General features: G+C 50.2%; 6 protein-coding genes across 6 annotated transcripts; 2 read left to right on the forward strand and 4 right to left on the reverse strand.

Annotated features, from left to right (window-relative positions):
* Positions 1-4: 4 nt before the first annotated feature.
* V8C40DRAFT_158549 (fungal specific transcription factor domain-containing protein) lies at positions 5-2,495 on the reverse strand. Its single transcript, XM_083211414.1, has 5 exons — positions 2,336-2,495; positions 1,139-2,284; positions 1,011-1,088; positions 344-922; positions 5-265 (listed from the first exon to the last, which is right to left on the reverse strand). Exons 2-5 carry the CDS (start codon positions 2,026-2,028, stop codon positions 58-60), a joined length of 1,755 nt encoding a protein of 584 aa, XP_083076083.1. The 5' UTR covers positions 2,029-2,284; positions 2,336-2,495; the 3' UTR covers positions 5-57.
* A 776-nt stretch (positions 2,496-3,271) lies between these two features.
* On the reverse strand, positions 3,272-6,670 carry V8C40DRAFT_158565 (OPT oligopeptide transporter protein-domain-containing protein). Its single transcript, XM_083211415.1, has 3 exons — positions 6,432-6,670; positions 3,742-6,060; positions 3,272-3,680 (listed from the first exon to the last, which is right to left on the reverse strand). The coding sequence occupies exons 1-3, from the start codon at positions 6,534-6,536 to the stop codon at positions 3,477-3,479; spliced, it is 2,628 nt and encodes an 875-aa protein (XP_083076084.1). The 5' UTR covers positions 6,537-6,670; the 3' UTR covers positions 3,272-3,476.
* Positions 6,671-7,911: 1,241 nt separating this feature from the next.
* V8C40DRAFT_237070 (uncharacterized protein) lies at positions 7,912-8,576 on the forward strand. The gene is made up of 3 exons (XM_083214178.1): positions 7,912-8,239; positions 8,319-8,458; positions 8,515-8,576. Exons 1-2 carry the CDS (start codon positions 8,042-8,044, stop codon positions 8,409-8,411), a joined length of 291 nt encoding a protein of 96 aa, XP_083076085.1. The 5' UTR covers positions 7,912-8,041; the 3' UTR covers positions 8,412-8,458; positions 8,515-8,576.
* A 1,427-nt stretch (positions 8,577-10,003) lies between these two features.
* V8C40DRAFT_237072 (uncharacterized protein) lies at positions 10,004-12,585 on the reverse strand. The gene is made up of 8 exons (XM_083214179.1): positions 12,239-12,585; positions 11,807-12,161; positions 11,675-11,711; positions 11,543-11,610; positions 11,222-11,468; positions 10,955-11,149; positions 10,825-10,887; positions 10,004-10,720 (listed from the first exon to the last, which is right to left on the reverse strand). Exons 2-8 carry the CDS (start codon positions 12,008-12,010, stop codon positions 10,419-10,421), a joined length of 1,116 nt encoding a protein of 371 aa, XP_083076086.1. The 5' UTR covers positions 12,011-12,161; positions 12,239-12,585; the 3' UTR covers positions 10,004-10,418.
* Positions 12,586-15,186: 2,601 nt separating this feature from the next.
* Positions 15,187-16,800, forward strand: V8C40DRAFT_237079 (ABC transporter substrate-binding protein). The gene is made up of 3 exons (XM_083214180.1): positions 15,187-15,545; positions 15,606-15,984; positions 16,053-16,800. The coding sequence occupies exons 1-3, from the start codon at positions 15,469-15,471 to the stop codon at positions 16,677-16,679; spliced, it is 1,083 nt and encodes a 360-aa protein (XP_083076087.1). The 5' UTR covers positions 15,187-15,468; the 3' UTR covers positions 16,680-16,800.
* Positions 16,801-19,375: 2,575 nt separating this feature from the next.
* On the reverse strand, positions 19,376-20,160 carry V8C40DRAFT_158715 (uncharacterized protein). Its single transcript, XM_083211417.1, has one exon. The coding sequence runs from the start codon at positions 19,982-19,984 to the stop codon at positions 19,487-19,489; it is 498 nt and encodes a 165-aa protein (XP_083076088.1). The 5' UTR covers positions 19,985-20,160; the 3' UTR covers positions 19,376-19,486.
* Between the last annotated feature and the right edge of the window lie 5,176 nt (positions 20,161-25,336).

The following is a 25,336-nucleotide window of genomic DNA, read 5'->3' on the forward strand; positions in this document are numbered from 1 at the left end:
ACAATTTCACACTCGCATAGTCGCATTGCAATCGTTTGTAACATGGCATCGTCATCGTTAAAATCTCCGCCGATCATCGCGAAGACGAAGTTTCCTCGCAACAGAATTGGCAATCTCTAGCGCATGTTCGATGCTTGATCCCGGTCGTGCCCAAGGTTCAAGCGCCTCCACAACCATCTGGTGGTTCAAATCAATATCTTCCGCGAGATGACCGAGATGTGGCGAGTTTGCAGCCAGGGCAAGCACCAAGAAACAGTTGAGAGTGCTAAATCCAATCCAATCAGTCTTCATCACCCCAAACAGATCCCCTGTCAACTCCAGACATCGAAATCAAGGAACTTACAACTGCAGTGAGCTATATGCGTAGGGCGTCCTCTCCGAAAGCAGATATATCGCCCCATGGAGGAAAGCTCGGCACGCTGCCAGGCATACCTTGCACTGAGCTACCACGGCCAAAGGCACTTCCATATCTCCCTTTTCATACTGCGACGACGTAGCATGGATCACAAATGGCCTGAAGATACATTGCTTCGCGGACCAGTATCGCAGACGCAATATGCACGCCTGCCTATTTCCTGGCGCGCGATCAAACAGGTCAGGTTTGATGTCGACCGGTAGGCCTTCGTACCATCTATCGAGCTGAGAATTGAGTTCGCTGCACACTCGCAGGAGAGATGCATCCGGTTGCAGCGAAGATTGCTGGGAAGAGGCAAGCGAGTCGAGAGCGCGGCCCGCGTATATCGTAAGGCTGTCCGTAAAGTAAATGGCGTGATGCATGCGGTTGAGAAGAGACCGAGCTGATATCTCGGCCAGAACGCAAAGGTGCTCAAGCTTCGGGTTGGTGCCGTAGTTGGGGAAGGGCATGCGATCAACAAGGACATCGATGCCGCTCCTTGGCTGGTGAAACTCGGCAATCAGATCACTGGGTTGGCATTTTTCGTTAATATCAGGTACCTCGAGACACATGCGTAGATTCTCCCTTCTTGGATCTAACATATCATTGGCCTCACCTTTCAATAACAAAAGATATCCAGCTAAGCCGGGTCAATTCCTGAATCTCAGCCTGGCCCGACAAGATATCTTTGCACCTGTTATGCGTTAGCAACAACATCAACACACCATATCACAAAATACTTGCCGAATCAAGAGCTGTTGAATGCTTGTCGACGCCATATATATCAACCTCCACGCCGTCAACGGCTGCACTACATATGTAAAGTACAACGCACACAAGATCAGCCCTTGCGTCAGCTGAATACTGCCGCTGAACGAGAGGGTCCACGCCGGCACTAGGATTCGGAGCGCCCTTTGCATGCAAGCATCACCGGTATTCCCATTGTCCCCGTTATCAATTGCATCCGAAGCCGTTGCTCCAAGGGCCAAAACCGCGAGGATCACGCCCGACCTGACGTCAGAGCCCAATCCCTCTCTCATGGCGGCTTCGTAGTGTGCGAGAAGAACGTCGCGATCAAAGATGGGGTGGCAGGCATGCACCAAGGCAAGAAAGCTACTGAGATAATCGTCTGTGACTGTTCTGTCAATTTGTTTCTCTTCGCCTTGTAGCCCTGGCGCAGTCATAAAATCCATCGCCGCAGACGGTGATCGGCTCTCCTCGACCCGGAAGATGAAGTCCTCGGGGTAATCACCCACCAAGGGACGCATCTGAGGGAGCGTCAATAGATTGCTCGTGCTCGTCTGATGTCCTAGCGGTATGGTAATTGGAGGCACATCGTCGCCGCCATCACCATTCACTCCACGTCTCGACGAGTCCCCTCCTTCGTGTGTGGTGAGCGCCCAAGTAGAATGCGGCATTGATGCTTCTCGTGGAAGAGAGCGCGGACTCTCATCATTTTCGGTAATGTCAGCTTGTCGATAAAAGTCGGGCAGCGGGTGTGGCGTCATAGAAGCTGATAAATCTCCACGATGCTGCGGCTGCTTCTCCTGCTGCAATATCCTCAACGCCTCGGCATGCTCTCCAAGCAACATCTCGATGCTTTCCAGGCGCTGAAGCAACTCATCCGAAGCCATAGTTCCATTCTGGTGGTCCAACCCGTTCAACTGTGTTCGTACAGTAGTGTTTCTACCTCCACAGGTCCATCAGAACACGCAAAAACAATACAATGCCTCCCTTGTGGTGCACCCAACGGAAACAGCTTCACTTCACCATGCAGCTCTTTTTCACATTCACACGTACCTGGGAGGAGCAGCCTCTGTGTACACACACTCCAATCCTCTCTGCCTACAGCCCGAACATCGTGGCGTCATACCATCGCAGCGTCTCTTCCTACTCTGGCGTCAGTCCACGCAGACGATGACTGTCAAGTTCTGAACCTACCGCTGCCGACAGTGCTTGCAGGCCACCATGGCCCTTATTTTACCAGTACTCATAGTGGACGGTATTAGCCAGGCTGTGTCCAGTGCCTGTGCTGTTTTCTTTGTATCAACAGCTGGAAGAAAAAAGTTGAAGTTGTGAATCCTTAACTCAGCATCATGTCCAAGAGAAGACCAGGCGGAAGTGAACAGCTGACTGGCCAATTGAAATGAAGAGAGCAAGTCGCGAACATAAGTCAGCAAAGTCTACTGTACAGGCCATCTCGGCGTTAGGCAAGCACCAGAACAGGTACTCTGTACTTGTAGACACACTGTGCTTTCTGACTCAGCAACTCTCTCGTGCATACATTTAGCAATATAGGTAAGCACCCAATTATTTTATTAAACGGGTGATGATACTAAGTATTGGATAAATATAAAGATAATAGCACTCACTGGAGAAATATAAATATAACAACAGTTACTAGAGAAATATAAGTAGATATAGTAGCAGTTACTACCTACTAAGGTATAGAAATATAGATATAGTAGCAGATACTTGAGAGCTAGGATTTGTAGGCATATTCAAAGCGCATGTGTTCGTAATCTTCTCAGTCTCGGTTTTTCCGTCCCCCGCCTGCCGACCTCTCGCCACAAGAACATGAAGCTTCTCACACGATAGACTTAACCAAACACTCAACACACAACTTGGCAATAAGAGTTCAATAATTGTTGAATTTCTAGCTTCAAAGTCCATCGCCCTTTCCTCTTCCACTCAACCAAATGTCCCGTCCATAGCCCATTTCTAGCGCCTTTGGGTTCGCATTTATACAAATCTCTAAACGCCTCGTTTCCTTGAAAGAGTGGGCTTTGCTCTTCATTTCAGTCATCTCGTTCCTATCAGATCAACATAGGGGTATAACTCATCCCATTCCTTCCCAGAGGTAAGAAAAAAAATAAACAGCAAAATGGAATAAAAACAGACAAAATATCAAAAACAGACCAACATGCTTGTGAAGCAGTTCCCGCCATGTGAATGCTCCCTTCTCCCTTTAACTCCACTATGAATGACTCCAGCGCCGAGTGCCTTTCAATCTTACACTCTGGCGAAGATGAGAAAAAAAGAAAAATGCCAAAGCTGAAAACACAAGTCGCGCCATTTTCTATCAGTCAAAAGTGCCCATGCGAGGTCCAAAATATTCCCCTGGCGCAAGGTGCTTCAGCGTGCACCCCTTGCCCTCGCAGCCCATATCAGATGCCATGTTGCCCCACCAGTGGAATTGTACGTCGGTGTATTGCAAGGCAAAGAAAATGATGATGCCTGAGATGGCGATGCCGCAAGACCAGGCTGCTGAGAGAACAAAGTTGTACTGGGGGGAATAAGTCAGCATATGTTGGAGTTGTCAAAGAGGTTCGGGGGGGATCGCTTACCTTGGACCAAAAGGACACAAACCGAGTCTTGAGGTAGACCCAGGAAATCCACGCAATGGGAACAGATGGCCAGACGTACGACATATTGTACGGTGCCCATACGATGCCGCCATACATGATAGCCACTGGATGAATCTGCCGAGTCCAGGTCCACTTGGGGAACTTTTTGTTGAGCAACCAGAAGAAGACGACGACGACGATGCCCAGGGGGAAGCCAACCAGAATCTCCGTATACTGTCCGGAATGGCCAAAAATCTTTTGTGGTCCAACTGTTCCCCACAGGACAGAGGCGGTGAAGAAGGTGTTGACGCCTGGGCAGGTGAGCTTGAATTGCGCATCGGGAGTGCAGACGCCAGTGATGCTCTTCATCTGGAAATTGAGAACGCCGGTGCAGATAACGGTGCTGATGAACGTGGCAATGATTTGGGCGATGAAGGTCTGGCGAGGTGGAATCTTGACATAATGGGCGAGCTTGAGATCGTTACAAAACCACACGGCGTGTGCGCAGGTGACGTAGCCAAAGGACTTGAAGTAGTTCATGGCCAGCGCATTGCCATCGACAAAGGAGCCACCAATGAACTCGGCCAGCACGTTGAGAGTGACCTCAATGCCTGTCATGGCCTTGATGATACCTACAGGAATGACAAAGATGATGCAGAGTGCCAGGCCATAGAACACAACGCCAGGAGACGTGTTTGTATTCCACCCGGCGATGCCAGCAACGCCCAGCGCAATAGCAAGCACTAGGCAAATCAGGTACCACCACTCCGGAACCTCGGGGTATGCCTTCATCAGCCGATTGTGAACATCGAGAACTCTCTCGTCCTTGATCGGGTTCTTCTTCTTGCGGAAGCTTGCGAAAAGTGACTTAAACCCCATAACGATTTCGTGGCGGTGGTATAAGACAGCGTAGGTCAAGGTCGATGTGTAGATGGCAAAGAAGAACATGTAAATGACAATGTTGCCGGCGCTCAAAAAGGGTGGCGAGTATGCTTTGTACTCTTCGGCATGGAACAGTCCCCGGTCGTCAACGGCTCTGCTAATGTTGTAGAGCTTGCCAAAGTGATCATATACGCGATTGCTATTGATAGGAAGGTAGCCGGTGTCGTAGACATTGCTGTACCAGAAGGCGAGGACCACCCAGAAGGAGATGAAGACGCCGAAGAAACGGTTGAGCGTGCTGTAGAAAGGGACCATGAGAGGGTCGGCCGAATCCCAAAGCAAAACGTTCCAGTCAAAGGTCGGGAATGGGTTGACGCCCAGGCCATGGTTGATACCAGTGATGACGTTGAGGTCGCGGTTGTGGGGGGCGATCCAGGTCAGCCAGTTGAACCTAGACAAGGCAGTGAAAATGTAGTTGGGGAACCAAAACCAGACAAACATGGCGCCAAACATGAGGTAGAAAAACTTGATGCGAGAAATCTTCCACTTCTTGCCAAAGGGGCCCTCGACCGCGGCATTAGATTCGTTGTGAAAGGCCTTGTTGAGGGCAATGGTGACGAGGGAAGCCGGCCACACGCAATACGACGGATAGACGAGAAAGCGGCGGCAGATGCCAGCCATGCCGTAGCCAATAAAGTTTGTGGCCAGGGCAATGAGGAGCTGGTAGGCAACGTGGGATGCGTATGGTTGATTAAAGTACTGGGGCAAATACTGCACCCAGATGATGTTGTTGGTGTAGGGTGTGTTGTAAGCCACGTTTGCCATGATGGTGATGAGCATGTGCTCCTTCTTCGAGAAGGGGCCCGGGTTGAGGGAATGATATGTGCCAAAGAGTGTGAAACCGACGTCTGGCAGCCAGTTTTCGCACGCCTTGCCCACGGGGTAGGACAGCAGCTGGGCAACGTTGGCCATGACCCGGATGGCAGGCTGCCGAATATCGAACAATTGGTTGATGAAGGCTAACAGGCAGCTAAATGCCAGTCCAATGACCCAGCTGCGGATGGTCGAGCAAGGCGTTGTGGGATCGTCCTTGTTGCTGACAACTGCACGAACTTCGGCGTAGGGGCTATTGCTGGTGACGAGGGCGGCTTCCAGCTTCATCTCCTGGATCAGGTGCTGATGCTTTTCGGGGTTGGAAAATACAGACTCATTTTCGAGAAAGGCCTTGATCTTCTGGATAATGATAGAAGGAAAGTTGTGGTCTTTTTCGTGGACGCGAAAGACTCGAGTCATGATGTCGCGGACCTCTTGAAGTGTATATCGGGAGGCGAGCTCCTGGGCCTCGAGCAAATCATCTTCGGTGACGTTGAGGTCGTGCTCGGTGCTGTTTTGGGGGGGGTAGTAATCGCGATCGTCTTCGTCGTAGGAAAAGGGCTCCTGCGAAAGGGGGCGGGCGGCGAAGAGCCCAAACAGTCAGTTGTGCCAGTTCATTGAGGAAGCTGATGATGAGACGAGGAATGGCAGATTTTGAAACAAGAGGAAGCGAGGAGAGAGGGAAAGGACAGGAGAGAGGGAAGAAGGTAGCAGGAACTGTTGAAGAGCAACACGGAAGACGCAAAAGCAGGCTGAAGCAAAGCGAATGGTGTCGTCGCTGGCCCCTCCAATGGCTTTTTTCCTTTTCATTTTTTCCAAACATGAACCCTGGTGGCGATGCTTGCTTCCAGTGCAGATGCGACACCGCCCGCGCAACAACATTCCCAGCGCAAAAACAGAGGCGAGCAGAATTGTTTCAACCGTGGCGTCCTTACCGAAATAACGTCCTTGATACCGTCGTCGACGATGGACGGACGAGACGAATTGGGCGTCATCTCGGCCACCCCGCCAGTGGCAGCGGCCTTCTCGTCGTCGCTCATCGGACAGGGACAGGGACAGGATGAGCCAGAGCCAGACCTGGACCTGAGGCGACGAGTCGGACGGCGCTCCTCGCTGTCGTCTCTCGATTCGGGGGGGCGATGAGGCCGGCGAGGCCAGTGGACAGCACGAGGCAGAGGGTCGAGGGCCAAGGCTGCAGAGCGTAGAGCGAGTGGACGGGATAAGAAGAAAAAAGGAAGACGAGATCCAAGGCCAACGAAAAAGACGCCAAGGGCAAGGCCTGGACGCAGGGACGGATGGCGGATTGGGGATGACGGGCTTTTGGCAGTGGGCTTTGGCTGCTCGGGGGCCCGTCCTAGCGCCCTTGGGGCGGCTCTCGAGGCTTACGGGGGGCCTATTGGGGCCCTATTGGGGCTCTCTGGGGGACTTTCGGTGCCGTTCTCCAGCGGGCTCTCACTCACTGTCCACTGAGCAGGGCAGGGCAGCAATTGACGCCGCAAGGTATCCCGCAAGGTACTCCGCAGGTCGTCCCAACTGGTACTTGGTCCGCTCCAGGTACATGCAATTGATCGGATGAATGAGTGCCAATGAGCGCTGGTTGGTGAGACTCGGTCGGTCACACTCTGACGCCCGGGGGTACCTGTGCGGTACTTTCTTCTGATTCCGAAGCCTCAACGGCAACGCCAAGAGGCTCTTAGCAATGGAGAATGGATACACGGTTGATGGCCTTCCCTTACGAGAGAGTACCTGCAGCGTCACCTTGCCAGAGCCTGCTGCGCCTCAATGCGACATGCACACTGCACCACTCGCTGCGGGCGGCACAAGTACCTGCTTGAAGCATCTGGGGAGGTCTTGGCACTCCGGCAAAGTACACTCCAGGTTGCGGGTACTTGCCGCTGTGGTATCGCGATAAGAAGCCGCTGATTTACCTACGGCTACAGGTACAGTATGGCACAGATGCAACACAACATCAACATGGATCAACTGGACATCAATCACCACCTCCTCTTCTCACTTGACAGCCCGCCGAGTGCGTGAATTGATTGCTCGGTATGCCGTCATCTTGCGGGTGCATTCCATGTATTTTCCATTCGTATTTTTCTCACTTCTTTTTCATTTTTCATTTTTTCAAATTTTTTTCTCTTTTCCTCTTCTGCCGTGCAACCATGCAAGTTCTGCTCCTCAACGGCAAAATCGGCTCTTCAGCCCTCATCCCTAGTGGCGAGATCGTCACGTCTCTTCCTGATACCCAGCTCTCCACTGGCTAACAAGGCATCAGGGCGTTGCATCGTCTGTTTCCAGCTGCATGACTGCTAACACAGTCCCAGATAGTGCCTTGTCTACGCTACAGAGTGTGCTTGATTCCATGGAAGCTTGGGCTTTTGTTTGGGCTTGGGCTTCAGACATCAATGCAACCACCAGTGACTGACCAAGGTCTCACACTTCCCGCGCCGCTGTACAGTATCCCACAAAGCACAGGTACTCCGTACAGAACAGCAGCACCCGAGAAGCAACGCTTCTAGCGGCTCTTTTCGAAGTCTATCCCATGCCCAATGCCTCCAATAGGGCGCTAGGGGCTGCTAATCGGCACACGGCAATCATGGCTCGTGGTCGAGGTCCCACTGGACGGATGGCGATCGGCTTAGACGGCACGCGAGAAGCAGCTTTGAGAGTCATCCGGCATCAGTCATCAGTCGACAGCTCGGACAGCTGGCGAATGGAGAGCTCGTATCGGCTTGCAGAGCTTTGTCCAACACCATTCAGACAGGAGCTGTCAGTGGCTGGCACATAATCTGAGGCAGGCGGGAGGATCTATCACGTACCAGGTGCTACATACAAGCGGCTTCGTATGTACAAGTGGCTTCGTACAAACGACAGGCCATGTCATGTCATACCTGATGGTCGCTCTACACTAAGTCTACAGAATGTACAATGGGGCGGTGGTGGTTCTGTGTCTCAGGATCTGTTTCTGGCCTTCTAGCCTTGTCGGCACAAACGATGAGGGGAGATCCCACTCACCTGTCGCATTTGCTGCCCTATCAACTTCTGAATCTCCGGCCATCACCACAAGTTGCATCTCAACAATCCCGAGCGATTGCCGCAGCGGCCCAGCGGTCGGTAGTGACGGCGCAAGCGCGGCTCCATCCTTGTGCGATCTGATTTCCTTGTATGGAGTACCGCGAGGGAACAACTGTGTCGCTGTCATCAATGTCATCCTGGCCGTTGGCTACGCTGGGCGGGACTCGGCATGGTAGCGCCTCCATTCCAGTTGCTAGGCCTAGCCCGTACGACGCCGAGTATCCACGCTGCAGAGTACGTGTTACATGTTTTGCTTCTGGCTTTCCTACTTGGCTTTTGTGAAGCTCAACAGACGTTGAATATCCAGCAAAGTCACAAGCATATCCGCAACCTCGGGCTCACTGAACTGCCTCTTCTATACGGAATTCAGGCACGCAGCACGCACAACGCACGTTGCCTGCAACCAAGGCGCAATTGGCTTGCCTCTTCCTCAATCAAAGACCAAAAATCCCCCATTTCCCCGGCTCAACTCTCGGCTCCACATTGCCGTCTTGGCATTTCTCCCTGCTGACGCGTTCGAGGATCCGATGTCATGATGCTCTGCTTATCAGCAATTCAGGAAGTCGGTGAAGATATTCAGAGTATCAAGCATGTTTGATGGGCTTGTATATGTGCTCGGGTTATTGTGCTTGGCAAAAAGACACCAAACAGGACGCCGCAAAGTTTATAACAGGCAATAGTCGCCACTGTTAAGTAGCTACACCCACCACGCTGCAGCAGGCCGCGGAGTTTCCAGTATCCTACTAACAGACAGTCACGCAATTCCCAATGATACCAACAAAATGGACCGAATTACCGGTAACTGGTACCTGACAACCAGGCACTACTAAAGTAGGTAGTCAGGTCCATGGATACATGTCTGGTGCGTATTTCTATAAAGCAGGTGGCTTACCTCGAACTCTAACGGCAGCAGCACAGACGACATAAGGCAAGTATCCCGTACTATGATGACAAGTGAGAAGCTCTACCGTCTATGTTTTTTTTGCTCTTTTACGCCCACGAAGAAAGTTGTACGAATATTGCAATAGAAGTAATTGAATATCGAGATTGAGCTCAGCCCAGATAAACTTACCTGGTGGAGCTCGCATTCCATCTGTACGGGGGAGACAAAGAGGCAGCATCATGCATGCCCTTTCCCATCGTCCCTTGTATATGATGAATTCAGCAGTCCCAGTTCACCTGCCGTCTATCTCCTGTTCAACAAGTTAAACTCAGTGAGCATTATTGCTACAAAGTCAGAGTGGGCTCATACTTCAAGGCGATGCAACGGTCCAAAGTGATACGTAGACAAAGAGATAAGTAGAGTGTCTGTCACAACCGTTGAAGGATCTTGTCTCGCTTGAAACAAGAACATCACGTAAAGCCGGGCATGTCGCATATGATCCGAAGCTTGATCAGGAGAATATGTAGTAGGTAAGCAGACTTCAAGTTATTTACCATTCTTTATTATTATTATATATATACACAAGTCTCATGGAGAAAAGCGAAGTTTCATGCTTCTCTCCATGAGCCTTCATTCTAAGTTCTTACTAAGCAGAATCTGAATACTCTTCGCATACAGATTACACCATCGTCTCCCGATTATCCACCAGTCTTTCAGAGCTATAACTCGATGGCCCAATAATAGCCCCAAAGGGACTGTATGTGCTATTAGATCATGTATGCAAGCTCTTAGGCAAACAATGAATGAGAGGAGTGAAAAGACCACTCCGTAAGTTGCCCGGCTATTGCTTCTGAGATGTATGCTGCTGTATAACCCCGACATAGCCACTCCATGGAAAGAAATCCCGGGGCAATCGTTCGGTGGACTCAACCTAAAGTTTAATACACCACATATAGTTGAGTTATTTCGGCGGCTTGGGAATCTTCTCCCACGGGCGGTCGTCAGGGGGGGCGTCTTTCTGGCCCCGATCTTCTTCGGTTACATGAGCGCTGAACCTCCTCGTCATCTTGATGCCGTCAAACATGAGCTCTTCCACGCTGTCGCCCTCCGCGTCGCGACGGCTAGTGCGTGCTCGTGCACTGCTGACATGGTTGTGCGATCCGAGGGCGTAGGCAGACTTGCTCGTAACAGTCGTATCCTCTCCGCCGAGTCCTAGCCATCGAAGCAACTGTCTTGTGAGAGGCACCCAGACGATTGGTAGACCTGCAGCAACTTTCTGGTTAATACGGAACTTGTAGGGGGTTGAGAGAGGACCAAGTAACTTGAGAGGGTTGGTTGATCTGATAAAGAATGGGAAAGAGACATACAAGCACAAATAATTCCAACATTGGTCTCGACAAACGTCCAGCTGTTAGACACGGCTTGATAATCTGCATGGTTCAACTATTAGCACGCGTTGTAAAAGTTTAGGGGAGTTGTAGATAATCGTTGACTGACAAGTCTGGTCCGAAGCGGTCGTCTGCGGCGACACAGTAATCATTCGTATAACGGTACAGGCAATGACAAAGATACCCAGACTAAAGAGAGCGCAAAGCAGCAACTTCTTCACCAGCGGCAGTTGGAGTCGTCGAATCTCGTTGATCGGCAACCCGATGATCAACATGTCCGTCACAATGTTCAACACAGATGTCGCTATTTCAACAGTGGTTAGCAAAGATTCCGCAACAGGATATGCCAACAGAATATAGGTAGTTTCCGACTCACAGTACCAAATGCTGATGGAGTTGACGCACTTGCCGGGCAAGGGCTTGTTCCAAGACTTTTCGATGGGATTGCAGGCAAAGACCGTCATCAGCACCGCGGCCAGCGTGTAAGCCGCAGTCACCGCCATGACGCTGACGACGGCCATGCGGAACTTGCGGTCCGGGAAGATTCGCAGATACAGCATGCCGAGAGACATTTTGGTGAGGCATGTCGTGACCTTGTATAGGATCTGGGCGGCAAAGAACCACTGTTGCTTTTCAGTCAGAGAATTGCTATTCCTCCCCTTCCATTTCGGGCCGCTGTTCGTTTGCTGGTGCTTACCTTAAAGGCCAGGATCTTGTGGTGCGCATCGATCTGGTCACTGTGAAGTCCAAATCCATTCCCAGCCTCTGTTTTGTTTTCCTTTGTATTAGTCACAAGATACAGAACAGTTGCAAAAGAAGCGAAACGAACCTCCGTTGTAAGCAGCCGTCATGCAACAAGCAAGAGCCTGATAACGAGAAAATAAGAAACAAGTCAGACATCAAATTCCATCCATCAAAACAAGTTGATTCCAATAAATAGATCCAAAAGGGCATCCCGTACCAGTGCCGCCACAATCAAGACATCGTCAGCTCCCCAGGCCTTGGTGTGAAAATATCTCGTTATCATCCGCAATATGACGAAGAAGCCCGCCAAAGAGACGAAGATGATGGACAAGTGCGCCAGACTCTCGCCGCGAGGATTCGGATCCCCATCATCAATGGCATCGCGCTTGCCGTACGGCGCGTCGATGCCGAAATCGATCATGGCATGCGAGGCAGAGCTCCAGTAATTAATTCGATTCGATGGGGGGTCGTCGATCGCAAAATGCACATCACGGCGGGCTGGGAAACACGGGCGGCGGGACCGTGTTGGCTTAATAGGTCCAGAATTCCAAGATTTGTCTTCTGCACCCCGGCTGTTGAGCGGCAATCGTCAAGAAGGATTCGGACTGCGACGTTGCCATAACTGGGGAGAGACCGAAGCAATACTAACCCCTTTCATGGTCCCCTGCGTTAGACTGGCTGGAAGCAGCCATGTCTGCAATCACTAGCAAAGAGTAGGTAGTATTACCACTATCACCTCAGCTCGGGGATGAAATCTGGGGGCCTTGTCGCAGAGTCGTATTGGCGAAGGGTTTCGTTTCCGTCATGACAGTACAACCCTGCGAGTCATGCGGGTCTACCTTGTGACTAATCCCAAGCAGTTCGTCTGATGGAGGAGCCTCTGAAATGCGAAAATGTAACAGTAGCCCTTTCGGTTACAAGATATGAGTATTACGAGACGTTGTTGGTTCGCTCTGGCTTGTCCTTGTTCCTTGCGTATCAAGAGCATGTTGTTGGTTCATGGGCCGATGCTCAAAGAGAAATAGGCCGAATCCTAGCAGTTTTAGTCGATGTGCCAATCGTCTAAATTGCCGGAAACGGCCTTCCGTCGACAGAGAATCAGTCTAAAAGATCAGCTAACGACGGGCTAGATCCACAGGCTCGGTTCTCGGTGTTTCTTCAAAATGCCCCTCTTTGCTCGCTGCGATATATATTTGCAGAGTCCCGAACCATCTATTGAGCAGGGCCTGTTGTCCAGACTCTCTCGAGACCAGCAGCCTAGTCAGTATGCATAAATACAATCTCCTTTATACATACACCAGTCTCCTATGCATACAATGGCATTGGTGAAAGAAAGAAAACCCAACTTGTGAAAGTGTCCATCAACTAGACAAATACGACTAATACGAGACTCCAATCCTCATTTTCTTCCCGTTCCCGGTTTCGGAAGCCAGCCGTCTGGCACCACTTGCTACAAGATAGTTACGTTTTACTTCGACTTGCTAAACCCATTCCTGAATCGGCGTCTCAACTTTCACCATGTTAGAAGACCGACTCTGGGCACTTTTGAAAGGCCAGACCTATTTCTCTCCTTGTAGAATTTCGGGTTAATTACCGGCATTCCCCGGTGTGTCATTGCAGGGGCCGAATGTCGCCAGCCCGAATCCTTCGGCCCTCTGGATAAATTGGGACAACACCATTGGACGGAAAAGAATCAAACAACGGCGTTGACGGAACACTTAAGACGCAAGCCATCTGTCACTGGCGCAAATGTTTATTGCACGTCGTCTTTTTTTCCTTGTCTGACAGAACGCCGGTCATCTTGGTTCTTTTCTTGTCTCAGAATTTTTAACGAGCGGCTTCTCTTCCTACCCAGGCTAGACAAACAGCCACCGGTGACAATGTCCATGCTATGGATGAAGTAGAGCGGCCTGTTGACGTCGGTTAAAAGGGAAGAAGAGCTCCAGAAAAAAGTGGCCTTTAAGCCTTCGACTAAGACGGGCCGGGCCAAGCCGAAAAGTATGATGAGATGATTGCATTGCTCTCTTCTCTCCTCATCCTCATCCTCATCAAAGCTAGGAGAAGCCTGACTCTCAGAATCATGCCACGATCCACCGCACCGTAGCTAAACCGACTTAATATTCTGTTTCTCCTGCCCCTTCTCCTTACTGTGGTGGCAAGTCCTCAAAATTACGGCCCTCAGATAATTATTGTCCTGGGGAATGGTCATGAGATCCGGATATCCCGATTTCATGCAACAAGATGCGTTTCACAGCCTATCGACCACCTGAAATGCTTAAGAGAGCAATATTGCTCATCTTAAACCGCTAAAGAAACAGAAACCCACCCGTCATTAAACTAAAAGTGGCGGCCTTATCGACGGCATGATCAATGGCAACATTGTGCGGCATGATACGAAATCGGAGGCCAAAGCTCGCTGGCTATGTCTTCGCTGGCTATGTCTTGCGAACTAGACTAACTAACTAGTGCTTGGATTTAGCCATTTCGTGCTCGACATAGTCTTGGGTGTCGGTGTTGGCAGCAAGACTCTTCGGGATTCTCCCGTCTCAACGCGACACGGCTGCTAAAGAACTTTGGTCTCAAGCTAGTTGGCTTTAGCCGATTCGAATCCGCGTATACAGCCCGGCTAGAACTTTGTGTCTATAAAGAGCGGGATCAAGCCGTTGAACGCAGTATGTGGATGTTTGGCTTGTACTCAGTGAGAAGTCAATTCGAATAGGCTGTGCAGTTCTTTGCTTTGCCATTTGACAACCCAGTTAACTGCACATGGAGGAAAAGTTACTCAATTGGCTAGAATCGGTTGTCAACGTTCGCCTATGGCGGACAGGCAAATCCACCAGTCTCCCATTTGCCAAGACGGGAGGGATGCCGAGACGGGGAGCAAATGGCAATAGGCCAGGTGAAGCGTTGTTCGCGGTATTCCCGATTTCCGGAGCCCAGCTCGATGAAGCATATGCAGAATGCCTCATTGCGACGGGCGCTAGAACTGACGGGCTGAAGAATACGGACCAGAAGGTCGGTAAAGACGGGAGAAGACGTGAGTTTGGACAGGGCTCTCTCGTCTATCCGTCAAATGTGAGTTGTAGAAGCGATCAATAGCGTCGATTACTTCTTTGAAGATGTGGATAGTCCTCGCCTAACAAGGGATCTGATCTAGTGGCCAGCTATTCCCGAGATAGTCTCCATGACAATTGAAGTCTGAGTTTGCCACCCACAGCCAGTATACTCCGTAGATGCTGTGTAAGATATGTAGTATCATTGATCGTTCCTATCTGCACAGATCCCACAGATGGGTCACGTATCTCCCCGCTGCAGACAAGATGAGCCCTAGAAGCAACATCTCATCTCCCCGAATGCATTGCAAATGTCACCCTTGCCCGAAGCCCGCCACTAATTGCTCAATTCGGTTCCGCTTTCGACCAGGTCCCCCAGACGCAACTGAACCAAAACGGCCATCAACCGCAACACTCGACCAACAACTCCCAGCAAACAACAGCAACCAGGGACCTCGTTTTAGTCCCCAGCTCCGTGTCACCGTTACTAGTCCTGTAAAATACTCGTAGTAGCATTGGAAATAACCGCCTCCACCACGTGTCTGCTACCATGCCTTTACTTGACCGGGCTAGCTTCGCGAGAAGATTCTCCCGACTCCAAGATGAGCCTTGCGCGTCGACCCGTCGCAAGTAGATTGTGTCACTAATCAGAAAGACATATAACTACGTTGGTCGAGCGCTGTGTGTCGCCCGCCATGTTACGTAGTTGAAGAACGTAGAGGATAGATAGAGGGGAAACCAGAAAAGCCACAAAAACACAAAAACACAAAAACACATAACCAACTTCCATTCTCTCCTTGTCTTTCCCTCCTCTTCAATTGGAACAATGCAGTCGCGTTCTCTCGCTCTCGCTGGTCTCGTGGCTTGCGCCCAGGCCCTGGACACGGTCCAATACGGCGCCTTGTGAGTCTACGGAATCTCTAGAACCTCTGACCAAGGCATTGATTGACTGTGATACCGCAGCCTGGCCACGGCCACTTACTCCGTCGCCAACCAGCTGGGCTTCTTCACCGAAAACGGCCTCAACGTCGTCTACAACCAGGTGCCCAACAGCACGGCGGCCTTTGCCTCCATCCTCAACGGCCAATACGACATCCTGACGGCGACGGTCGACAATGCGCTCAACTACCGCTTCAACCAGAACCAGAACGTGACCGTCATCGGCCAGCTGGATCAGGGCCCGGATCTGGTGCTCGCGTCGATTCCGTCCATCACCAGCATCGATCAGCTCAAGGGCAAGCCAATCATTGTCGATTCGCCTCTCAGCGGATACGCATATCTGCTGCAGGATGTTCTGGCCACCCACGGCTTGACGCTGGCCAACAACGACTACTACTTTATGGTGAGTTGAGTTGAGCAACGGGGAAGAGAAAGCAATTGGACAACGAAACTAACATGCTGCAATGTAAGACCGTCGGCGGAACTCCCCAGCGATTCTCTGCCCTCGTCAACGAGGCTCTCCCCAACGGCACCGCAGTCTATGCCACCATCCTCACCTACCCCTTCGCCGTCGAGGGCGATGCTCTTGCTCCCGGCCAGGCCCCCAACATCCTCGCCCGCATCTCCGACGTCGTCGCCCCCGTCACCTCGAGCGCCTTCACCATCCGCCAGTCCTCCCTGAGCAACAAGGCTGAAAACGCCCTGCTGACTCGCTTCATGGCCTCCATGTACGCCGCCAACAAGTTCCTGCTCAACCCCAAGAACAAGCCGTGCTCCATCCAGGCCCTCGTCAAGCAGCTGGGCGTCTCTCAGGCTGTTGCCACCCAGGAGTACGCTTCTGCCACCAACCTGCTGTCCGGAGAGGTCTCGCCGCCGCTCAACGACTTCACCGTCAACCCGACGGGCATCATGAACGATGTCGACATCAGGAAGCAGTTTGGCGGCTTCAGTGTCCCCGCGACCTTTAACTTCGCCAAAGCTCTGGTTCCGGGCGTTGGCAAGCTCATTGACTATTCCGTCAGGAACGCCGCCGTTGAGCAGTACAAGAAGCACCCCTTGACTGGCAACTGCACACAGTCCTGCAAGCCACACCCCTAAGGAACTGCAGAAGCTCTGGGTTTCGGCTTGTTATTTCTTTAATATTCCTATATAGACATATAGATATTTACGATACGTTTCGTACGCCGCAACTTTAATCTAATTGTTTCCAACGTTGAAACCAAGAAGCCCGGATTCCCGTGGCTCGTCCGATATGTGATTCAACAACAGACTCATTTCGCAAGTCTAGCTCCATCATATACAGCATTCTGAAGGCTCAGCATATTTCGTGTAAGTGATTTCTTGCAATTGAATGCTTGTGAATGTGAATTGGTACGAAATACTATGTAGGTTATAAGCCATACAAGTCCTTGTAATCCAGCTAGAGACAATCCGAAATAGGGCTCCAGAGGTCTGTTTCTGAATGTGTACATCACTTGAGAGGCGCTCAGATTCTTCTAGATGCATACCATGAAATGTGTTTCTTCAGAATCAGACGAATGTTTCATTCCTATGAGGGGCTCAGGATAACCGTTCCAAGAGGAATTGTAATTAGATGCGCCTATATTATCAACAATGAGTTCGTAGATGCAACGGGAGTTCAGAGATGCAGAATCGAAGATGCAGAATCGGAGACGCAGAATCAGAGATGTAGAATTTGCAGAGTGTAGCAAGAGTTGCGTCATTTGGTTCCAACCATTATTCATCTCATGGATGATATCAATGCAGTCGCAAGACCAATTCATGTCATCTAGCCGATTTCTGGGATGATTCTTCATTTTTCCTCCAGATCCATACCCGTCTGTCTCTTTCAGCAGCTTCTCTGGGCAGATCGACGACTGCTCAAGTAGTGCAATGCAGTACCATCTACAAATATCAACTCTTATTTCTTACAGTTTAGTATACCGTGACTGGTCTTCGGGCAGAAAAACGGGAAATATTGGTATCTTATCTTGCGGATAGCCAGTTTCTCTATGCACTACTTGACCAGTAGCTTATTTGGACTGGCTTTATACAGGTGACTGTATTCAATTTCAAAATAACGGAATCTGTTCACATATGCCGATTCTAGTTCACCAGTAAAAACTTTTCGCCAATAAGTTCCCTTTTGATTAATTGTTCCATACCTGACTATCAAAAACTGAGAATGGTTCCATACAGGAAAGTAAGGCAATACTTTACGATGAAATTCGATGGAAAAGAAGCTGCCAGGACATTGGAACACAAGACAAGAGTGGTGAAGTCAAAAACAAAGAGGTGAGCGGGCAGCAAACTAGTTGGAGTCGTGCAGCTAGTGATCTAACGGAGACCTTATATGACTTTAAGAAGGTGCTTCTCTTCTTCCGCTATCCAGCTTCTCGACCTCTGACAGGAGCACATGTAGTTCACATCGGAGATTTTGAATGGTTGAAGAACCTCAGCTTGGCCAAATTCCGATATCCTTCAACATCACTGGTAGACTCATGTCTTGTCTTTCGACTTTGATAGAACATAACCTAGAATAAAAGCCTCTGTACCATTGAAACTGATGAAACTGCGTGGTTGAGGACCTGTAACGACTTTTTCATGAATATCACAACTGGCAGTTTTCAACTGCAACGTGCCACAAAAGTTACGAAATAGACATCTACCACGATTCTAAGCTAGTAGCTAACTTGAACCCCGCGAAAACGAGCCTTGGCGAATGACTATCATCGGCGACTTTTATAAAGTCCGCCGGAGAATGATCGAATAGTGAAAGCCCCCAACCAAGATCTGATGACAGGTCATAAAGTATTATTTGGAATATCGAAACTATCGGATCTTGTGCTTCACAAAACACCCATTAGCTCGGGATTTCAAGAATCGCAATGCCTGAAGGATTGGGGATCGGTTCCCGGCAAACTTTGACAGCATCTACAGGTGCAATTCAGGTTAGCACCAGTACAAGTCCCGCAAGTCCGCACATTTCGTGGTAATCGTCCAGAGAATGCAGCAGATAAGAAAACAGAAATGAGTAATAAGGAACGGCGTATCATTATCCTTCTACAGAGCTACATGGAACATTATCTCATGTCCCGGAGGCACAATTGAAGAATGGTATATAAGATGTACACAAAGCACTGCTGTCCTCAGCCATTAGAAATTACAAATAATTTGTCTAAAACACCATTAAGAGCAGATAATCTCTCATCTCAATCAATAACAGAACATAATAAACATCCAAGATCAATGTAACTCCTCTTACGAAGCACAGTTGAATACGGATACCGGCATCCGGTCATCTTTCGTATAAAAAAAACAGCTTACATCCGACAGGCCACGGCAAAATACCATCCAAAATGACTGGAGCTCCATATCAATCTCATGCAACAGCCCCCCACGCCCCCAAAGACAAGCCCCCCGTCAGATATCATTACGAAACATCTACGTTGATACACAAAACCTCCTAATCGGGCTTATACCTACGCAATTGAACTTCCAAAAGCCCTGACATCGTTAATGACACATGAATACGACTCTCAGAATTCATCTCTTTGACTGATATACCCAGAGAAGGATCATGTACTCATATGTACTGCAACACCACAGCACAGATAAAGTAAACGAATGATGAAAGAAATCACCGATTTCAGACAAAATTCAGGCATCAATTTGCCGAAAACATCGGGAGCCCACACACCCAAGGGTAATCCTTCCGGCCTCTTCCCCCCATCCCAAAACCTACCAAGCAGTATTTGGCAGCTTCCAACACCCCGTTACCGTGACATTGCATCGACGCTGATTGGGCCGCCAGAAATGTCACGCGCCGCGATTCATCGGGATTTTTAAACAGAAGGTAAAAAAAAAAAAGTCCTCACAAAAAAGCAACATTGCAACCGCACAGACTACAGTGTAACATGGGCATCCATTCTGCTCCGGTATTTGGCTTCCCGAGGCCCGGCCGGCCCCCCATATCTTCGCCTATATGCAATGCTACGTTCTTTCTTTATGCATGCATGCAGAGACACACACACATCCTCCGTAGACAGAAACAAAGGCGAAAAAAAAGACCCCAACAGGTTCGGGGAGATATCAAGCCCTTGCCCGTGGGGGGAAAGAGGATGAGGGACAAGGAATTCAACCGGCATAAAACACATCCAATTGCGCAATAATACGCATACACCGAAAAATACGCTTGGTCGAATCAAGCAATGCCTGGAAGGGAAAAGGGCAGGGCTGTGGCCTCCCTCATTCTGAAATTTTAACCCTGCCTCTTTTCCGAGTCTGGTCACCGAAGTCTTTTTTCGTGTGTCGGACAACTTTTGCGCGGGATGAGCAAAAGACACAAAAAACAACAAGGCAAGCAAAAAAAGCAGCAAGCAGCAGGCTTCAACCCTGCTCATACAAGTATCCCACACATCGGATAACAGCACGTCACATCGCCGACTTGGGACACACACCCTCTTCCTCTCTACTTCTCTACCTCTCTTCTGTGGTGTATCTTTTTCCAAGATCCCACTTTCCAAAGTGTCAATGTCTTTTTTTGATGAGGTTCATTTATCTGAAAGCCCGCCTGTCAGACGCCTATCGATCCATCCCGTAAAAAAAGAAAAAAAAGAGGCTTACACAAAGAAAACCAACGACTCCATGCCCCTCTCTTGACCAAATTACTGATCGATAGCGCGAGCGGAAGGGCTCGACTACTCTCGAATCTCGCCTAGCCCGCTTTGCTTCTCCTCGCATTCTGAATCCGCATACGAAAAAGAAAATGGGAGACAGCAGAGGCAGAGAGAGAGAGGGTAAGGTAGGGGGGTGGTTCCGGGGGACGGAGAAGAGCGGAATACAACAGTATGTCTCGTTTACCACCCCCCTCCCCCCCAAAACTGACACGCAGCCCTGTCGAATGGGGGGAATTAAGCGTCAGCATCAAAAGAAGAGAGAAAAAGCACAGACTGGACACGAAGAAAAAACGCCATCTCGGGGGCTTCGACCAGATCGGTCCATCCCTCCGGGTTGGCTTGGCTCGGCCGAATCGGCCGAGGGAAAAGCCGTCATCGTGCATGGCCCTGCTCTCTAATTGCCCATTAAAGACTGCTAAAGAAATGCTAAAGACACTCTAACATCCCCGTGCTAGGGAGCGGCAGAGGCAAGCTTTTTGGGGCCGTTTTAGCTTTAGTGGTGTCCTTGACTTGGGCACTAAAAATGAAACGCTCGACCAAAAAGTGTTAATTGTACTCCGTATTTTGTCCCCATTTTCTCTGACAAAGGGGGGCACAGCCTTGCCGGTGTTACAGTCGGTAAACCTCAGCCCTATCAAGCCTCTTGGTGTTTTTCTTGTACGTTGGTTGGTTGCTATTGTCATCGTTGCCAATCGGGGAACCAAGACAGAGAAAAGAGGCCGCCTAGCAGTTGGGCTTGCAACTCTCTCAACTTGACAACTCCGGATACCAAATTCACAATAGTAAAACGCAATGACTGAAAAGGGGAATCTTTATGCGCATATTTCATCGCCGTTATGAGCGGTGGGTGGATTGCCTTTGAGATGACGTGAGGCTAGCTCCAAAGCAGAATCCAACGGTTGACGGGTTCAAAAGGACGTTACGGACGCTCCGGAAGGACATTTACTGTTTACGGTAAGTTGCTTCATAAGCTGCTCCTCACGGAATGTCATTCAGGCTTCTAGAAGGCTTCCTGACCCACGGACATGCTTACATACATGCGAGTGCACGAGTAAGTACAAGTCTGGCCGTGTCAAACTCCATGCGCGCGGGAAGAGATGAAGGAGGGGGCGTCTCCGTTTGCCACCTTGTCAGCAACAACGTGGTCGGATCCTATCGTTCCGTCATTGTTTCCTAATCTGGCCATCGTCAAGGCAATGCCGGGGGATGAATGGTGACGAGCTTATAGACTACTTTGGTAGTCGAGTTGTTGTTTGGTAATATAGCCCAAGATAGTCCTTCTCTCTGAGTGGTAGACCAGGGGGGTGAAATGACAAAGCATCAGCTCGGATAATCGTCTTGTTCAACGGAAGTTGCCGACTCCATTCCCCCGGCTTACAATCTCTCGAGGAGAGATTCGAAATACCAGCAGCATGTTCAAAGCCAGGGGCTGGAGGAAGAATGGTCCCCCAATCATAGGCTATCCGTCTCGCAAGGTGAACGGAACGGGGCTTAGTCTCGTTCGGACCGCAAAGAGAAGTGACAGTAAGCGAAAGTTGACAGCTGGGTTCCACAGCTGCTCCCGGCATTCACGGCAGTGGATGTCGGGAGTTGGAGGCTTCGGCCTCCTAATATCTCAACTCGAAGGGGGAGTGACATGCCGACTTCATATCGCAATCACCAGCAAGAACAACGCTGGGTGACAAACAAACACCATAAGCTGATCATAGCAAACGCTGGAAATACAAACGGAAAAAGAGACAACACATTGCTCCATTTCCGTCTAATAACGGGCGTTTTCCCCTTTGATGGTCACGGTGACAGCAGCATCAGCCGATAGTACGGGACAACTCACGGAAGCCCACCCCCCCAGGTCCTAAATTAATAATGACATGGGACTTGACAAGCTCCACGGCACCGCTGACCTAAACTTGCCCGGAAGAGTAAACGCAGGAGAAGAGAGTCTGTAGCCACCTATCCCCATATTGTACTCGTAACTTGACTAATTAGCGGGATCTTCCAGAAAAAGAAACCACGAGGCAAAGAAAGGGGGAGAGGGTGTGAGGGTGAAGGGTGAAAGAGTGAGTGAGGGTGGGTTGACACGGCACAGAAAGGACAAAAAACGTGGCGGCAAAGCCGTCATCGAGCCCAAAAGTCAATGAGATGACGAGCCGGTCATCACTGTAAGGCTGCAAACGTGGTAAATAGGGTCCGCGAGTTGGGGAAGCCAAGAAAGCTTCCTGTCGCTCTTGCCGTTAGGCTCGTTGCATTCCGCGTATAATTGAGGTTGGCGTTCTCGCTCTCGCTTTTATGCTTACTGGTCTCTGGAGGAGGAGGCCCGTGACCTTTCGTCTGTAAGTCGGTTGAGTGTATTCGTCCGCAAAAGGACCGTATCCCATACACTAAGGAGACGGAATAACGGCATCGTCAACGAGAACGAACACCAAGTGAAACTCAAAAAGACACCTAATAGTTGTTGATGTTGTTTGAGAGTGACAGACTGGGCATGATCGTCTCAGCGTATGATTCGAATGCGAGTTCCGAAAGCAGCATCGGATACAAGGCGTAACACATACATCCGGCAAGTCAAAGTAACGGTACCCAAGCTACCTCTTTTCCAGGCTAGAGATCCAGCAAACCGGCACGGGCGTCTCATTGTCTCCTGCCTTTCTGGAAGTAGCGGCATGGAGAACGGGGATACGTGATTCGATAGTGTCGTTGAACGCTCAAGGATCAGATCTAGCAAAATCTCCTCAAGTGCCGGTGAAGAAAAACGCTTAACAAATCAGTGATAATCGTTCCGGGAAGACAACACAAACGGGCTACAACCTTCGTTGGAGGTCTCCATCGAACAGACTACTGCCTGGCATTTGCTTCAACGAGTCATCGTCCCAATTTCGTTTCGACTATTCACCCCCACTGAAGGCCCAAGCTGACGGGCGTAGGTTAAAGAGCCCTGCATACCGTTAGTATTCCGCGAGAACCTGCATAACCGTTAGGCCCTGAAGGGACGGGTGTGGTTTTTTTTTTTCTCTTGTGCCTTTATTTTTCTTGTTGCTCCTGATGTGCGTGTGCGCGCGTGTGTGTGTGCGTTTTGCTGGCAATGTCATTCGATAGATGCTGTAGTGCTTACTTTAGCCCACGACATGCAGGCGTAAAAGTTCTAGCCCTCATCTCTGCCCACGGAGAAAAAAAGCAGATGATGCAGAGAAACAAGGCAAGCGTCGACCCAAAACAGATTTCTGCCTCCCCAAATCTCGATGATGACTGTCCCTTTCTTGCCTCTGGATCTTGTCAGGGTCCCCCCCTCCGTTGACGCCGAGCGACGCCGGATCTGTGTCGTGCCATGCAGCACCGACTTTGGCTCCCGCTCAGGGTCCGGCACCTCCGGCAGGGCTCCGGGTTCGTCACACTGCTCGAGCGGACATGGTTTTGCTTCCTGCTCGAGGCTTTTTTAGCTTCCAGAAGGATCAGGAGACTGGTATCGTGCCGTGCTGGTCATAAGCAGAGCAACACACACGCCCAGGACGGGATTTCGTTGCTGCCTAGCGAGGGAGCAAGCCGGACCCGTTTCTGGTGAATTACGGTGTCGGTGTAGGGCACACGCAAAAGGTTTGACCCGGCAGTCTGCGTATGAGTGTGTGATGTGACTTTTTGTGCCTGCGCAAACCTAGAAACGGCGTGGTATGTGGTTCCCGCAAGATATCAACACGCCACGACGACTCGAGTAATCTCACTAGGAGAGGCCATCTTGAGTCGTTCCAGGTACGAAAGTACGCGGCCCGATGTGGATTGAGTTTCCCCCCGACCAAAAAACTCATTACCGTACATGACATTATCTCCAAAGCAGGGCCCGCTTAGACGGTAGTTGACGCCCGTTTGACGGTTTGGTTGAGAACAAAAGTGGCAAGAAGCAATTGCCAAGTATGATCAAGCTGATTAATTAAACTGACAGCGCATGAGTCGATATGAGGTTTACGCCCGTTGTCTTGAATTATGGTACGACGACGAGTTTCGGAGCTGCGGAGTGCGGACTTTGTACAGGTAAAATGAAAGTCCAGAATCCGTGCTTTGCAATCATTGCTTGGAGCCTTGTGCTACTCGCCAATTAGCCTCGTGTACTCGTTTGGGTGTCTCTTTCTGTCTAGCCTCTCCAATCAGCATCAGTCATGCTTTGCGTTGGACGATCCTATTTTGCCGGTGGGATTCATGCAGCAGGTCAGGCCCAACTCACATGTCGCAACAAACATGAGGGAAACACACACACATCCCATGGGCCTTCCCCCCTCTTCCTTGTTCTCCTCATTCCGATGGCTTCGCCGAGCGAATACCCGCCGTCTGGATACGCGGCATCTTGTAATAATTTAGAAAGAAAAGGGGGGGTGAAGAAGAGAGACAGACAGAGACAAAGTAAAGAAGCAATTGTCCGCTACAACTCCGATGCCTGTAGTGAGCGTCTGGTTAATTCCCACTTCTGGTGACGAACACGACGGTCTTTGGCTGCGAGAGCCGCTCGTGGTTGTAATACTTTGTCTAGCACGGCAACAAATTGCCAGAAGCCCTGCAGTCGGCGACTCAACACCAAGCTCTGTCTGAGGGGCGTTTGTTGATGAAGATGGTTTGGATCCTGATGACCACTGGCCGGGAGCGATGACAGACGGAAACGCACAAACGAGGCATAGAGAAGCCCTGCATTTACTGCATTTACCCCTCAAAATGCCTCAATGTGTCACCAAGCACAGGTACAAGCACAAGCACACGAGCGAATCCTGCATGTTCCGGTAAGTTGACCTGTAGATTGTACTGTATGATCATGGGAAAGCTCGCAGACGTGCGAGAAGAGGGGATTGCCCGGAAAAGGAAAATATCTGGAAGCCTTCTGGAAGCCTTCGACTGAAGAAAGGGGTGTGGCAGACGCTGCGGGTCTGCGGGGTGGTCAGCTAAGCCCAACAATTGGAGCAGCAGGAAGCGCTGGTTTGTATCGCGCCTCGGGTTTGTTTGGTGTTTATTGCTTGGTAGTCAAATGCAGGCGCCATGTCCGGTCATGTCCTGCACAGCTTCTCGCCTCGGGGATATTGCGCGATGCTACGGTACTCG

This window comes from Trichoderma camerunense (assembly GCF_050948025.1).
Source record: "Trichoderma camerunense strain CBS 138272 chromosome Unknown V8C40scaffold_4, whole genome shotgun sequence".
NCBI classification, from domain to species: domain Eukaryota; kingdom Fungi; phylum Ascomycota; class Sordariomycetes; order Hypocreales; family Hypocreaceae; genus Trichoderma; species Trichoderma camerunense.

What these genes read in the sequence shown, in the direction of transcription:
- V8C40DRAFT_158549 (XM_083211414.1), bottom strand. Translation starts at nt 2,028, where the DNA reads ATGGCTTCGGATGAGTTGCTTCAGCGCCTGGAAAGCATCGAGATGTTG. An exon ending in ATATCTTTTGTTATTGAAAG is followed by an intron (nt 923 to 1,010) that starts GTGAGGCCAATG and finishes ATGCCAACCCAG; the next exon opens with TGATCTGATTGCCGAGTTTC. An exon ending in GCATATAGCTCACTGCAGTT is followed by an intron (nt 266 to 343) that starts GTAAGTTCCTTG and finishes GATTGGATTTAG; the next exon opens with CACTCTCAACTGTTTCTTGG.
- V8C40DRAFT_158565 (XM_083211415.1), bottom strand. Translation starts at nt 6,536, where the DNA reads ATGAGCGACGACGAGAAGGCCGCTGCCACTGGCGGGGTGGCCGAGATG. An exon ending in GTATCAAGGACGTTATTTCG is followed by an intron (nt 6,061 to 6,431) that starts GTAAGGACGCCA and finishes CCCCTTTCGCAG; the next exon opens with GAGCCCTTTTCCTACGACGA. An exon ending in TTGTGTCCTTTTGGTCCAAG is followed by an intron (nt 3,681 to 3,741) that starts GTAAGCGATCCC and finishes TATTCCCCCCAG; the next exon opens with TACAACTTTGTTCTCTCAGC.
- V8C40DRAFT_237070 (XM_083214178.1), top strand. Translation starts at nt 8,042, where the DNA reads ATGCCCAATGCCTCCAATAGGGCGCTAGGGGCTGCTAATCGGCACACG. An exon ending in GCTCGTATCGGCTTGCAGAG is followed by an intron (nt 8,240 to 8,318) that starts CTTTGTCCAACA and finishes TCTATCACGTAC; the next exon opens with CAGGTGCTACATACAAGCGG.
- V8C40DRAFT_237072 (XM_083214179.1), bottom strand. Translation starts at nt 12,010, where the DNA reads ATGATCGATTTCGGCATCGACGCGCCGTACGGCAAGCGCGATGCCATT. An exon ending in CTCCATCAGCATTTGGTACT is followed by an intron (nt 11,150 to 11,221) that starts GTGAGTCGGAAA and finishes CTGTTGAAATAG; the next exon opens with CGACATCTGTGTTGAACATT. An exon ending in GACCGCTTCGGACCAGACTT is followed by an intron (nt 10,888 to 10,954) that starts GTCAGTCAACGA and finishes TGAACCATGCAG; the next exon opens with ATTATCAAGCCGTGTCTAAC.
- V8C40DRAFT_237079 (XM_083214180.1), top strand. Translation starts at nt 15,469, where the DNA reads ATGCAGTCGCGTTCTCTCGCTCTCGCTGGTCTCGTGGCTTGCGCCCAG. An exon ending in ACGGTCCAATACGGCGCCTT is followed by an intron (nt 15,546 to 15,605) that starts GTGAGTCTACGG and finishes GTGATACCGCAG; the next exon opens with CCTGGCCACGGCCACTTACT. An exon ending in ACAACGACTACTACTTTATG is followed by an intron (nt 15,985 to 16,052) that starts GTGAGTTGAGTT and finishes CTGCAATGTAAG; the next exon opens with ACCGTCGGCGGAACTCCCCA.
- V8C40DRAFT_158715 (XM_083211417.1), bottom strand. Translation starts at nt 19,984, where the DNA reads ATGAGCAGGGTTGAAGCCTGCTGCTTGCTGCTTTTTTTGCTTGCCTTG.